The following is a 15,379-nucleotide window of genomic DNA, read 5'->3' as shown; positions in this document are numbered from 1 at the left end:
TGAATAGTGTTGAAATAAAATGACAAAATTGTGAAGGATTAAAATATTCCAAGAGCTCAACTTACTTCATCTGAACATGTTTCAATCGCGTTTTAGGAACACAAAATGCACAGGTTTATTGAATATGAAAAAGTTGTGTTGATTTAACTCAGTTGTTTAATTTTCTGCCAAAGCAAAACATTTGTGTGCAACAAATGTCCATTATTGAATCAAGTAAATCCAACATGGCCTTTTTTTCAGTGTGTAGAGAGCTTAATGAAATAGGTTTTTGTAGCTGAACAACTGCGTTTAAACCTCACACCACCAAAAAATCAGGTGCAGTTATGTAAAGCATGCCACCACCGGACTCTAGAGCAGTCGAAACCTGTTCTCTAGACTGAAAATCATCTGGAAATCCAAAGAATGACTCTGGGTTTGGTGGTTGGCAGGAGAACGGTACTTGTGTGACTTCACTGTGCAAAATGTAAAGTTTGGTGGAGTGGGGGTTATTGTATGGTGTTGATTTGAAAGAGTTTGGCTCACCCCCTTAGTTCCAGTGAAATGAACTGTTGATACTATAGCATTCCAAGGCATTTTGGACAATTTCCTTCCTGTTCCAACATGACTACACACCAGTGCACAAAGCAAGGTCCATAAAGACATGGATGAGCGAGTTTGGTGTGGAAGAACTTAACTGGCCGACACAGAGTGCTGATAGAAGTGCCGATAGAACACCTCTGGGATGAATCAGAGTGGAGACTACGAGCCGGGCGTTCTTGCCCAACATCAGTGTCTGATCTTACAAATGCGGTTCTGGAAGAATGGACAAAAATTCCCATAAACACACTCCTAAAACTTGTGGAAAGCTTTCTAGAAGAGTTGAAGCTGTTATAGCTGCACAGGGTGGGCTGATAACCATATTAAAGAGTGCTAACCGCTGTGTCTCTGGCCCAACATACATTTCATTATTCTGAAAACAGTGAATTATGTTTGCATCATGCAGTAGAAATTTGTATGTGCTGGATCCCCTTGTGCTTTGTGTCTTTCCTTTGTCTCTTGTGAAGATAGCTGAGGAAAGTAATGAAAACAAAAGTGCTGAATGAAAGTAAAAACGAGTGAAAACTACAACAACTGCAGTAGTCAGCCGTGTCAGTGAAGACACAGATAGGTGCAGTCTGTAATACTGAATATCTCCTGACAGCAGTGGTTCTGAAACTGTGAGGGGTTGGGTGGGTCCCCACTGGTGGGGCACAGACAAGTTGGAGAAAAATATGAAGTGAAACTAATATAAATAAGGATGGGGAGGGCTGTTAGGGGAAAAAAACACAAATTAGGCTACTGATGCTGTTGTGCTGATTATTATTAAAGTAACATCTAAGGTGGATTTTTTTTTGTTTTGTTTGTTTTTTAATTACTGATTGATGAAAAATGTGATCAAAATGTGCGCGTCCTCTGAGATGTTCCAGGTGTCACTGACAGTTTCAGGTGTGTTTGCAGTTTTTTTTTACCTAAAAGAGATGGCAGCAAAACACAGAAGAACTCTGTGCTATTCTGGTGAATGTTCTGCTATGAAACGTAACATTCATGTAAATGTAAATGTAACTAAACACTAAAAGAAAGAGCAAAATGTATTCTGATAGAGCAACAATGGTTCAGTAGCATAAAATCTTTGAGGGACATGACAAAAGGTTGTTCTACAAATTCCCCAAATCTTATTTTGACTGAGAGTCTGTGGGATGTCCAATCCATAAAGGTCCAGGACTCAAAAAAATCCAGGATTTAAAGCTGCAAATGTCTACGTGCCTGATATCACAGGAAACCTTGAGAAGTTTTAAAGAGTTCATGAGTTTTAATATCTTGAAAATCCACATAGTAGCAGGCAAGTGGTTACTACCCATTTACCAAAGAACAACTAATAATAGCTAATCAAAAATAAGACACATAAGCATAATCAACTGATTTTTATTTTTTAATGTAAACCAATTAACAATACAATTCAAATAAAAAGATTAGCATTTGCCATCATAAAAAAAAACAACCTGTTATTGCATTTTGCACGCAACAACACTATCTCATCACAGGGATGTACACCATACAGATTGTCCCAATAGTTGCATAGTACAGGTGAGTCAAGTGTACTTGCTACTGACCACTGGTGTTAAGTGCAAAATTGTATGTACATAAGAACGTGCAGAGCCAGGGCCGGCGTCAATACACTATAAATTCAGCTGGTCCATTTTAAAGCATTTAGTTCACACCTGTATCGAGTAACTCACACTTAAGTGTTATAGTAGAATCAGCTTTTATTCCTTAAACACCCACATTACAACCAAGTAGTGCTGGGAGGAGATGGTGTGCGTGACAAATACTAGTAAGGTAAGATTTTCTAACACCTTACAGTGCAAAGGTGTGAGGGGGAAAAAAGGAACTGATTCCAACTTTGTAAAGTACAAACCAAGGTTCCTACTTTGTCATTGCACAAAATGTCACTTTTCCAGTCCTCAATTTGTTATGTTGATCAAGTGGTATGCTATATCATTTATTCACACCACTGAGAGTTAACATCACAGCAAAGGAAGTAACAGAGTGGCCAGTATTTCAGTAAAAATAGCAGCCACATGTCCTCCCTGCACTTGACTCGTTGTGCAGTTTCCTAATTTCTATTTCGTAAATGTAAGTGGAAAACCAAATCATTTCTATTTATGATCACACACCCACCCATCCATCCATCCATCACTCACGCATGCACACACATACACACAAATAAATCTCCTGAGAAGTGATCACTACCACTTACTCTGACGTTTAACATCTTTTCCTTTTACTACGGTTTCAAACAGTTAACAGTAAAATATCACCCAGGCTGTAACATGTCAGTGAACACATACATTTTTAAAAGTGGAAAAAGAAAAATTGTCTTCCAGTTTAATTTTTTTTCAGTACATAAGTGTGTCCATTATGTAGGCATCAGCAACACATAACACAGAAAATGAGGCCAACATATAGTATAAGCTTAATAAAATAACATAAGGCTGGACTAAAAGTTTCTAATGGTGATCTGCTGTCATGTTATCGTGTCACAATAGTTAGTGTCTTCAACAAATAATGACAAATATATATATATATATATAAATAAAATAAAGTAACTCTTAGTTGAATCATAACCTGAATGAGGCTCTAAACCAAAATGCTACATATCCATCTTTGAACACAAAAGTCTTTAACATAAATCCATATTTGAATTTTTCTCAACCACACCATGTTACTTAATGCATATCGAATAAAAAAAACTGAAATGCAAATGTCACATAATGACTTCTATAAAGTCCAAATGTAGTTAAATGTCATGTGTTCTTCTATCAAAGCACTTTATTCCATCTGCTCACAGCTGTGCCTTAAACAGCAGTGTGGCATTTGCCAACTAGAATACTAGTATGCTTCACTTTCTTCTTATCCAATCCTGTCCAATGACCTTTTTTTTGTTTTTTTGTTTTTAAGGAGATGATGGCTTAGTCCTCCTTGGTTTGTCGCAGTTTTCTCAATTACAACTTGTAAAATGTAGTGACCTTTTATAGTGATTATGTGTGTTATTAATGAGTCCACTCAAAAACTATATTTTTTCACATTGTAAGTAGTTATTTTTGTTGAGACATGACTATTTATGTGGTGGCCATTTCATTTAGGAATAAAACTCAAATGTAATTTTAAAGAAAAAAAAATAGTTAATACTTCAGTGATCTGGGAATGTCATTGATAAAACAAGGTGCAATTACTTCATGTAGCTGTTGGTTGATAACTGGATAATGCAGATTCACCAAAGAGCTGAAACAGTAAGACTGTGTATCATATCTGTATGCATGTCATGCTTAGAGGGTTGCACAAGTAACTGCCCGATTACAAAAGACAGTAACCAGTTCACCCTTGGGTTAACAAGGGCATCATCCTAAATGTTGAATTAATCTGTTAGGAGCAGTAGTGTAGTTAGCATTTCACACAGTCCTATTTTTTTTTTTAAGAAGCAAAAGAAAAAAAGAATAAATAAAAAAATAGGTCAAGCTTTGGGGTCACAGTGGATAAGGCTTGTTCTCACGTCCACCTGCATTTTCAAAGGGGGTTGAGCAATCTCAGTGCACGCAGTCCTGCATGAAGAGGTGTTTGGCTTTAGAGCTGGAAGTCCTCTAGCAGTGCAGCAGTGGAGCTGCGTGACAAAGAAGGCGTCAGGCACCAGTCATTAAAGTAAGCTGAAGCAGGAGCCAAGACTTTGTTAGATTTGAGTCACTGCACTGACATCACTGTATGGGGCAGGACGGGCCCTCAGAGCAGCAGCACACAGAGGAGCCCATGGCTTTGGGTGGAATCAGGTCCAGGTCCTCATCGTCAGGGATCTCATCCAGGCGATAGCCATCCTGAAGCAGCTGCTTGCTCAAATCAGGATGGATCTGGAGAGCAAAGACAGAATATAAGTGAGATGTGATGCAACCAGATTAGTGTAACCACTTAAAAATAATGTTACTTAATGAATTTTTACATGGAAAGTCTGCCCACCTCAAAATTACATATTTAAAGGCAAGTCTATCAAGGGCTGCTGCACTCTGTGAGAGGCTGTGCTCATGAAGTAGAACAGCTCATTTATTAAACAGAAGGCATATGATTTGATTCCCTGGCTCTTGATGAATACCAGTCCATTTAGCACATAGTTTTGTAAGCCAGCTTGGAAGTGTTGTTATGTTATTTTGTTATGTTACTTTATTATATTCGTTTTGGAATGTAAATCTTTAAAAATCAATGCAGCCTTGATCAAACTTAAAACACTAATGTCAGAAACATTGTGGTGACAATGTGGAAGTCATTCAGCTGTAATGTATCCATTATAGCTGACAACCTCTGAAGTCTTCTTTAGCAAACACTTCTGGGACATGTAAAAGGGTCCAAATTCATGATGGGGGTATCTACTTGCATCCTGCATGCTGGACAGTAAACTTGAAAGTGTCTAAAGCTTTTGTCACCAGAAAACCTTCAAAAAACCCACCAACCTCAAGAGGAAGGAACTGGAAGTGAAACATGCCAAGTTATTTCCAGATTTTATGACTCAGTCTCTGTATGTCTTGTTAGAATAGAACAAGACAGAGTTTGCCACAAGGTACAAACCAAGATAATAATCTTAAATCACGAGACTCAGTGCCTGGGAAAGACAAATAACAGAAGTAAAACTTATCCTTTATTCTCACATTTATTCACAAATGTACTCAGTACATGTCGTTTCTAGCATGCGTACAAATTCAAACAAAAAACAATTTGCTACCAGTTGTGAATGTCTGATGCATTTCTGGTGCAGCTGTAAATGAGCTGCTTGCTGAATGACCTTTGTTGGCATAATAATCATGTGCTTCAGCCAATACCTTTTTGATTAGCCTTATCTCGTGCTTTCTTGCTTTGTGGTAAGGCTCTCTTCTGTATTCATTGAGAGATTTGAATGCTAATCAAGAAAAAAAAAAATCCCAAGTTTGCATGTAATTTGGTGGTGCAAAGGGTAGTGTTTTCAGTGGTCTCCTTTCAGTGGTGTGTGCTGACAAGTCAATCCAATGTGTTTGTGAAAAAAAGCACCAAAGCACCAAGGCAGGGAGCTAAAATTAAAACAAAAATCAAAAAGCCAGATTTGATAAGAACATAAACTATAGTTCAGCATGCTGTGGCTAAAAGTCACCCAACCAGTTTGACACAATGCTAACAGATTCGAAGAGAATCTAAAAAATGTCCTGTGGAAATAACTCACCTCAGCTGAAGAGTATCCAGAGGAATACTGCTCAAAATCAATCTCCTCATCACTGTTAAGACATGAAGGACAGATTCTTCATAACTTAGGAGGCACAATTTTAGAAAGCAAATTGAGAACCCAGTGAAGAAAATTAAGGTTAGACTGAATTACAGAAAATGGACCTGTTTTAATTTAACAGTTAGGAAAATACTTGTACAGACCAAGTTATTAAACACTATTCATTATAGTAACTTTACTTATATGCATACATGCTGTTGCCTTTGGATTACATTCGTATATTCTGTGTTACAGTTTATATCAAATTCATTATCGATCGCACATCATGAGTGTACTTTATAATCTGGCTTCTTGGCCTTCATTAGCCCAGAAGCACTGGTATACTTTCTATTTACAAAACTATACTGGACAAATACCCACATCTTATTCTATGTAATCGCTTGTCTTTTACAAACAGCTGCTGTGATTTTACCTCATCTAGATTCCTCCACTTTTAAGGACCCAAACACCAATCATAATGCACTATATGTTAATGTTTTGGGCTTGCTGGAAGAGTTCAAAACTCCTATAAATAAATATCAAACCTAACAGTGCAACTGTAATTTATGAAGTGTTCTGGTTTGTTTAATATTTGAAATGGTGTGCTTTCTCTTTGACGATTTGAAAAAGACATTGACTTATGATTGCATATAAACGTAAATTTACACATACATAAACAAATTCAGTCATTTTGATGTGTAAAATTCAACTGTCTACTAAAAGCCTTTTGACTTTTTTTTAAACAGGTTTACATTTTAGATTGTAGATTGTAGAGTATAGGTTTACAGACACTAACCTGAATTGGTAAGATATGACATATGGTGGGTTAGACATCATGTGGTCATTTAACGTCTAAATGAGTTTAACATCTTGATTCATCTTACATTCTTTGGACAGAGTTAAGTAGGTAAGGATTTGAATGATAACACCAGACCATTAGTCCTTAGTGTACTACTGTTTTAACCTAATAACATGAATACCAGGTTTGACCATACCTGTCTGAGTCAATTGCAACCAAAGTATCCTCAGCGTGCTGACTCAAAGCAGCATAGCCCTTGTTATATTTCACCATCCTAAAAAAAAAAAAAAAAAAAACAACCCAAAAGACAACCAGAAACAACATTAAAATAATAAATCACAGTTCATCTTCATTATGCTGACATCACAAAAAGCTGCTTCCTCTGATATTCTTTTCTTCTGACCTCTTGGCTCCCTGTCTGGGCTGGTGCGTCACTGGAGGCCCCGGTGAGAGAGCTTTCTTCTTCAGCGCTTTCCTCGCCATCTCCCTATGTTTCTCTTGAGATAACAAAAATGTCTTTTGTTAGGGCAGAACTGACCATAGAGGGAGTGGAGAATGAAAGTAAACACTGACAGTTTACACAGGCAGAAAAATGTAACCTATATAACCTATAACCCATTTTCATAACACCTACGAATTTCATAGTGAGTCAGACTAAAAACACTCCTATGCACTTTTAAAAATAAATTGAGATGTATGAACCATTGACTAGAAAAGTTTTGTATCCAATGAAATGTCTAATATCTATTTAGTTAATAAGTAACATGACTTTGTATATAAAGAACATCCCAGGGAGAGGCAGACTGGCAGTGGTTTACCACTCTGTGAAAAACATAAGATGAGAGTCTTATTGTACATTGTACGTGGTATCATTACAAGATTTAGAAAATCCAAAAGAAACTCTGTGCAAGGGACAGGGCCCCAAAAAAAGACTAGGCTAAGATATTCAGGCCCCTAGGCAGTACTGCATTAAAACAAACAAACAAACAAACAACAACAAAAAAAACAAAAACAAGAGGAAGATATTTTGTGGCTAAGTTAAGCTGAGAGTGCCCAACAGTGTCATATGACTCAGGATTTGTTTTCCTGCTAGGTGCACATTCAACACTATTCATGCACATCAGCATAAATCACCTCATAAAAACAACAATCACAGGAGGACTGGTGACCTACAGACAGAGATAAAATTGACGTGTTTATGCCACCAACTGTTTGAGGTGAGGAAATACTTACGTAGTTTGAGATGGATGGCTGGCGCTCTGGACATGATGTAAGGTCCTCTTTTTTCCACAGGCCTGATGCCGCCATCTATGCTCTTAGGTCTTGTGCCACTACTTGGCCCCTTAAGTTTCAAAAATTGAAAGCACAATCAGTATCTTACTTAATAAATTACTCAATCAACAGCTTCACTGTCAAAATACAATGTACTGTACAATGAAATGAAGTGACTGTCTTTTATATGGTGAAAATCACTGAAAAGATAAAATGGTTTACATGTTACAATAACAGGATGGAACAAAAGGACAAAACAAGATATACAGCACCGTGTAAAGTCTTGAAACACCACTCATTTTTTTTTTTTTAAGTATTTTGATTCCAAGAAGCTGTCTTCTAATCTTTTCACATGTCTTGAGCAACAGTTCTCTCAGCTTTTGAAGGTCTTTCAAAGTTTTTCAAAACCACTTCACACTGACTTATGAAACATTCAACCATGAAAAACACTTAACTTAAGGTATAAAATAGTGTTGCATCTACACATAAGAGAAACCATAAGAAAAACCAATTTCTTATCAGTAGCCTGTTACAAAAAACACATTTGTTCAAAAACTCCACTGACTTCACCAACAAGGTCCGCAAACTTGCACTCATTCCAGATTAAACCATAGGGTCCTTTGATGTTGTCTACCTTTTCTTTGTATACCTACCTACAACCGAGGCATTGGAGACAGTCATTAAATGAGTATAGTAAGAGTAAAGAAAGTTCCTTACACAACAGAACCAGCTTTACAATCAGATTTGCACTGCAGTACACTTTTGCCTTACCACCACATGTATCAAAAACAATTAGAATTGCTACAGACATAAGCACGGATGTACCATGGGCTCCCCCTATAACCCATTGTACATAACCTTTACACAGAGGAAGTGGAAATTAAAGCTTTGGGCTCCTTCAAAGGGATAACACCTAGCCACTGGTACTGATACATGGATGACAACTGGGTCAAAAAACAAGTAGACGCCTATACCAAACAAATCAACAGTGGATAAAAACAAGGTTCACCAGGGAGGACACGAAGGATAATAGGTTATTGTCCCTGGTCTGTGCTGTGATCATTGAGGAGGATAGAAGCCTAAACCTTTAAGTTTACTGGAAACACACACTTTCCAGTACCTACTCTGTGACTCCCACCAGCCACTTGAACACAAACTTGGGATAGCCAGCACTCTATAGGACCGACAGAAAGAAAAGTAATATAGGCGTGTAAAGAAAGCTCTTAAAACATGCGGTTATCCCAGTTGGACTTTTGTCAAATCAGCAAAGATGCATATGAATGAATGCCAGACACCAACCAGGAAGAAAGAATCAAAACTGTAACAGCACTGTTGTATTTTATGTAGCAGGTTTGTCACAGAAACTCGGGAGGATTTTCTCCCAACATGGCTTCCCAGTGTATTTCAGACCAAGCAACAGCCTTATTTTCATGCATACTTGCACAAGTTTAAAAAAAAAAAATCACTGCAACTATTTCCCATTTTTGCAGAACAATATACAGAAATGAGAAGCTACCCAAGACAATTGCACAGTACTGTACATCAGTCAAATATTATTGTAATTAATCATCTTTTTAGAAAAATCTCCTAGTGATATTATTTACAAAACAGAAATAGAAACTGAATTAATTAGTTAATATGTTTAATATTGCAACGAATCTCGTTTGGATTCATTTTTGATTTAGCTCCAGCTCCTCCCCAGAGCTGTCTATTACATTGCAGCAGCCAAAGAATATAAGAGAAATTAAAATCTATAGTTTTAGTCCTTTCGATTTGCAAAAACAAGCTATACTTCTGATAATTTTTCATTTCACTCACTCTCCATTAATTTCTCCCACACTTATTAAGGTCTATCAACGAAGTCTTGTTCATCCTTATAATGATTTTGAAATGATTTCCCAATTAGCGAAATGTCAAAAATCAAAAGCTAAGCTAGTTAGCTATCCTCCCCCGTTAGCTAGGTTTAGCTGACATTACCGACAAACCCTGCGAATCCTGCTGTGCCTCCAGCAGGGAGTCCTTCTCCGGCTCCTCCAAAATGTCGTTCATCATCTTGGCTTTAGTTGTCACACTTTACGCCGCAACACACCCATGTTGACAGCTGCCCCATCGGGAAGGGACTTTTAGTCCATAAGCAAACAGGAACTTCTGTTAGCTAGCTGTGCTCTCTTGGGGCTCTCGCGGGACAGGTTTCCTACTACTTCCGGGAAACAAACATTTCAAAATAAAACCCTGCTCGACTCGAGAATGTTTCCTTAAATGGTTTATAAAATCATGAAGTACGACAAAGCAGCCCGGCCCAGCTTATTAAGAAAATTGCGGATAAATATTAAAGGGGCCTTAAATGTGTCACTAAGCTGTCATAATACTAGACTGTCATATTTGCCAATTAATGTTCACGGTTCACGTGAAACTAAACGAAAACTTTTCCAAGCAGTTTCAAGCAATGACTTGGTTTTAAGTTACAGTAATATAATAAATATATTAAGCAAAAATGAATAAGATACACGTATCAATTTAAATATCTTATTTACGCAAATATATAGTTACAACCAGGATGATTTGTAGCCTCTCATTGCCACCTGATGAGCAAAAATAAGAGCCCAGAGAGAGGTCTAAAACGGTTGTGACCAAGTGAAAAATAAAAAGTCTACATTTGTATTACATATACACCTAAATATCTGGATAGAAATATTTTATTATTAAAAATAACTTTTGAGTTTTAACATAGCATATCTAAACTAGGTTTCTTTAGAAAGCAAGAGGAGCAAAAGGAAACACTTAAAATTCTATAACTTGGGAATTACTTTAAAAATTACATTTTCATTAGGGTTTCATCTGTGTATATAATATATAAAAATATGAAAATGAGAAACAGTTCAAAATACAAATTAATTGCTCTCTTTGAGATGTAATTACTAGCCCAGCTCTGCATAGTCTACAGTCAGGATCTGCAGCTATCAGGGAGTCTTCCAATTCACTACAATGGATTTTGCTCACACACTTCTTTTGCTCCTTTGATCGTCTTCAGCCTCCTGTTTGCTTGCGACCCTGGAGGCTTTGGAGTGGTTTTTTTTTTGTTGTTGTTGTTTGTTTTTTTTAAATTTATAGGCAATAAACATGGGTACTGTAAGGACTGACTAAAATCTAAAACACTGGTTCATCGAATTCATCATGACCATCCGTTTAAAAAAAAAAAAAAAAAAAAAATGCTACAGTTCCTATCCTTTTAAATAGAGTTCAGCTGGTTATTATTTATTCTTCACATCAGATATTTACAAAGGTGTAATTAAGTACATCAAAGGATGTATTAGTCATAGACAAAGAACAAGCACACATCATCAATTTCTGGTTTATTTATAAGGTCCATTATTTTGTACACCACAGGACAGCTAGGATTTAAACAATATAGGCAATTCAGCATGGAGAGAATCGGGAAAGCTCATCTCTTTATACATCTAATAACCTGAGGAAAGAGAAACAAAACAAGTTTGCAATTGAAAGTACGTAACGGGCCACATAATCTGCAATAATGTTGTGCAATAAAGTAGACCAGCATGCAAATGCACAGTTCGAGGTAGCACTGGGCAGCATCAGTTACTAATGCCTGAAGCAATTCTTTTTAAAATCCACACTGCCCATCCAGGTAGCATGCTGCAGTATGGTGCAGTCTCACCTTGATAATTTACAACTTGTCAATTCCCAGCTCTTCAGGTGTTGAAATGCCGAGTTCTGTGAGGGTGGGCTTTAGCTCTTGGATCAGGTAGGGATAGATGTCTTTATGGGGGCCTGCTTTGTCCTAAGATAAAGATAAAAATGTGATCAGCTATAAGGCACAAAAAAATCCTAACAAGGCGTACATCCAATTGTAATCTCAAAGACTACGATTTATGTGACTTCATTTCCTCTAATGGCATATTTTATTGAAGTGAGTCTTACACACCTTGACAGCTTCAAGGATGCGGATGGCACTGGCCAGGTCGTTCAGCCTCCGACAAGCTCTTAATGCCGAATCCAAGATCTTGGGTTCAGGTACCAAATCATATCCAATTAGGGTGTTCATTCCTGTGTGTGTGTTTGGTTTACAGAAGTAGCAATATCATTTTAAAGTTATGATTTTTAGAGTAACCCTCATTTGAACTATAACAATACAAAAAGAATCCACTCAAAGTCACCTTTCCTGAGTTCCCAAGCATCTAAGTCAGGCTTGCTGAAGTAAGTGACCCAACGGGAATCAAACTCCTCATCTGTCTCCACCTTTCCATGGGAGTAGCACCTGGAGGCCAAGGGAGCTTGAAAAAAGCATTCAATAAATAAGTTTCAAGGACATACTTGTATTACATACATACATAAATAATACAGTTTAAAACTGAACTAATTTGGACTTAAAAAAAAACATACATTTATTTATTTTTGTTACCCGAGACAAAGAAAGTTCTAAAACACTGTATTGTACTTAAAATAAATAAAACATTCCAGGTCCTTAATCAAACATACACACATTGACATTTTAAACTTTTGGAACACACTGTAAAATTACCTGCATCTACAAATGAACAGGAAGTGCATCTTGGTGCTGAACCATAGTAATAAACATTTACCTTTTTAAATAGATATCAAAAGCATTTTTAACAAACAATATATTTTAAAACAATATGTTCATTTTGCTGTTAAACTGATTTTTTTTCTTTTCACAGTACCCAAAGCCCCACTGCTCTTCGCATGGCCTTATCATTAACAGTGCTGCTTCTTATCACTTTTCACTCTGGCTGAATGCAACCTCAGAGGCTTTTGAACAAGGGCACATTGTCAAAAACCTTCTAATTCCTTTTCATTTCTACTCTGGTATGAAATTGCATTTTATACACAGAAACAGAACTCAAAGTACTGTACCAAAGTTATAAATTCCAGCGGCATTACAGAAAGAGTGAAAACACGCACAACAGTAGTCGTTACACATTTTGAGGGAGTAAAGTAAAATAGGGTCATGCAATTTATTGCTACATCGCCTTGATCACAGTAGCTGGTGTTTGCGTGTACATTTGAAGACGTAAACGAGTTTGGTTTCAGTTTCTTTATTTCCAGTGTAGGAAGCCAGCAAACTAAGAATTTGTCGTAGAGAGGAGGTCACTGAACAAACTGTTATGCATTATGGATAATCCAGATGACCCTCTGCACCGCTTACTGGACAGGCAGCAGAGCACCTTCTTAAACTAACTGAAGGACAGATAGTGAAAACCACTTCTACCAAATATTGTAATGCCTCCATTTATTTAGTCCAACAATCCTGAATAATGATTAACTTTTTACATAGCACTCATTAATGTTCTAAACCCGTCTGCCATATACCGTCAACTAACATTAGATGACCTGCACAGGTGAGCACAGGTCGGTTATTTCAGGAGAACAGCAGCATTAAAAAGGCCAAAAATACATGCTCATGGTGTAAATCTTAGATCAAACTCTGTAGCATTGTGATTTGCATTCAATTTTGACCATAGTCCAACGTGTTGATATGAGCTGCGTGCAAACTGCGGTTGCTGACTCTCTCAAACAAACCGAGGAGGGTCATCGCAAGGTCGTGACTTTTACGCTTTAATTCACTTCGCGCCTCAATATTTAAATCACACAACGAAAGGTGAAAACACCAGACTATTTTAATTTCAGACCCTTAAACACAGCAGGTCACAACTTTAATTCAATGTCACCCCATGTTAGCTTCTAGCTACATACAAGCACACAGGGTTAGCTAAGCTAGCTGGGTAGCTATACGAGCCCATTTTACTTAATTTATCACACAGTTTGTTTAATTTCAAGTAAGGTGCAAAGCAGACGGTCCTACCTGAGTAGCAGGGTCGTGACCGAGTCAGACTCCGCGCTCCTGAAGCTGACAGTCGGAAAACGGCACGGAACATGTTACCGCACTGGATACTAACCGTCCTGTACGTGCTAGAAAGGGGTACTCTGGACCTACGGAAGGACACGACGAGGGCGCCATGGTCACGTGACTGAACGAAGCCAGCCGAATGCCTCCTCCAGGCCGTTGACGTGAGCGATTTGTTTTTTGTTGTTTTTTTGTTTTTTGTTGTTGTTGTTTTTTTGTTTGGATTTTTTTTGCTACTATAAAGTAAAATATAAATATATTGATTTAACAATAAAATTTCTAAAAAGAATTTTTTTCTTCTTGCTCATTTATATTTTTTTCATTTTAGTTTCCATTTTATTTTTAGTTTCGTTTTCCAATCATGGGAAATTAGTATTATGCCCAATATAGTCATATATGCAGAAATAAAAGTTATTACAGTTTTATATTTTCGAATTAGATTAAGTTTTCATTTATTTTGCGTTGAATTTTTGCTTTCACTTATCTTCTTTTGACTGCTTCCTTTAGGGGTCGCCATAGCTGAGTATCGATGCTCACAATATCCCGATCATCCTCCTCTGTCAGCCCAATCCTCTGCATGTACTCCACTAAATACACGAATCTTCTCCGTGGTCTTCCTCCTTTCCTCCTGTCTGGCAGTTCCATCTTCGAAATCATTTGTCTGTCCCATAATTACATCAGTTAAGCAGAAGTTTGGCTAGCAAACTAGTTTGGCTTCATAAGCTAAATTAGTTTAATAGTTTTATATATTAGACTAGTAAACTAATTTAATAGTGTGGTAGACTAGTAAATTACTAAACTAAAATTCATATTTCAAGTTGGTACAGTGTAACACCACCGGTAATGGCCTATAACACCAGCAGAGGGAGCTGTTGGTTTTAAAATATATTCTTTAGCCCTCTGGTTGTAACAGCACGAGTAATTTTCTAGTGTGGCTGCAGGTGCAGCCCAAGTCAAAGAAGTGGAAGATGTCAATGCAAAACACAAATGATCAAATACTTTAGAGTTTTTAAATACTGATTTATGTGGGGGTTGTCTGTAGTCACATGGCAGGCCTTTTGCTGTGGATGTAACTAAGGTACAGTGGATTACTCTGTCATGTGTTGATTCAAGTTTGTGTGTGTGTGTGTGTGTGTGTTCTTAGTGACGCGGTGAACTGTAATCCCCCCTAAGCCCAGAGCACCACAGTAGATGTCCATTAGTGTAATGTGTTGCTGCACATCTTTCCTTCTCTGTCTCTGCCTGTCTCTTTCTATCTTTCTCTATCCGAGTCAGGCTTTTATTTTCTTCTTTTCTCTGTAAATATTCATGTTGACGTTGTATGCTTAGGCATTTAGCCTCAATTTCAGAATTCCTTTAAACATGTAATTAGATAAGCTCCCTGACCTCTGACCTTACCATGGAACAGCAGCAGAAAAACAAACATTTTCTTAAATTGGATTTACACGGAACATTCATGTTCCCATATGAGCTTGAAATGATATTAGACTCTTATAAGAGTCTTTACAATTTAAGTTACTGTTCTTATGTAAAGTCATCTGGAATAAGAATAGAAATTCAAAAATTCACCATAAAGTGAAAAATGAGATGATACAGATATCATGAAACCTCAAAATGTTTCCAAGAAGCCAAA

At 37.2% G+C, this 15,379-nt stretch overlaps 2 protein-coding genes across 2 annotated transcripts; both read right to left on the bottom strand.

Annotated features, from left to right (window-relative positions):
• Positions 1-2,267: 2,267 nt before the first annotated feature.
• Positions 2,268-10,284, bottom strand: fam219b (family with sequence similarity 219 member B). Its single transcript, XM_040011034.1, has 7 exons — positions 9,840-10,284; positions 7,824-7,932; positions 6,994-7,087; positions 6,787-6,864; positions 5,753-5,804; positions 4,268-4,418; positions 2,268-4,177 (listed from the first exon to the last, which is right to left on the bottom strand). Exons 1-6 carry the CDS (start codon positions 9,912-9,914, stop codon positions 4,269-4,271), a joined length of 558 nt encoding a protein of 185 aa, XP_039866968.1. The 5' UTR covers positions 9,915-10,284; the 3' UTR covers positions 2,268-4,177; position 4,268.
• A 914-nt stretch (positions 10,285-11,198) lies between these two features.
• On the bottom strand, positions 11,199-13,846 carry LOC120721033 (cytochrome c oxidase subunit 5A, mitochondrial-like). The gene is made up of 5 exons (XM_040011035.1): positions 13,705-13,846; positions 12,038-12,154; positions 11,806-11,927; positions 11,539-11,661; positions 11,199-11,328 (listed from the first exon to the last, which is right to left on the bottom strand). Exons 1-4 carry the CDS (start codon positions 13,775-13,777, stop codon positions 11,548-11,550), a joined length of 426 nt encoding a protein of 141 aa, XP_039866969.1. The 5' UTR covers positions 13,778-13,846; the 3' UTR covers positions 11,199-11,328; positions 11,539-11,547.
• Between the last annotated feature and the right edge of the window lie 1,533 nt (positions 13,847-15,379).

This window comes from Simochromis diagramma, unplaced genomic scaffold (assembly GCF_900408965.1).
Source record: "Simochromis diagramma unplaced genomic scaffold, fSimDia1.1 OVJJ01000603.1, whole genome shotgun sequence".
Classification (NCBI taxonomy): Eukaryota; Metazoa; Chordata; class Actinopteri; order Cichliformes; family Cichlidae; genus Simochromis; species Simochromis diagramma.
Note: the sequence above shows the minus strand (reverse complement) of the source record. Positions and strands in the feature narration are given on the sequence as shown.

Excerpts from the sequence above, each read along its gene's own strand:
- LOC120721033 (XM_040011035.1), bottom strand. The coding sequence starts at position 13,777 with ATGTTCCGTGCCGTTTTCCGACTGTCAGCTTCAGGAGCGCGGAGTCTG. Across the intron at positions 12,155-13,704 it reads GTCACGACCCTGCTACTCAG|CTCCCTTGGCCTCCAGGTGC; the intron begins GTAGGACCGTCT and ends GCTTTTTTCAAG. Across the intron at positions 11,928-12,037 it reads TGCTTGGGAACTCAGGAAAG|GAATGAACACCCTAATTGGA; the intron begins GTGACTTTGAGT and ends ACACACACACAG.
- fam219b (XM_040011034.1), bottom strand. The coding sequence starts at position 9,914 with ATGATGAACGACATTTTGGAGGAGCCGGAGAAGGACTCCCTGCTGGAG. Across the intron at positions 7,088-7,823 it reads AGCCATCCATCTCAAACTAC|AGAAACATAGGGAGATGGCG; the intron begins GTAAGTATTTCC and ends TGTTATCTCAAG. Across the intron at positions 5,805-6,786 it reads GTTGCAATTGACTCAGACAG|TGATGAGGAGATTGATTTTG; the intron begins GTATGGTCAAAC and ends ATGTCTTAACAG.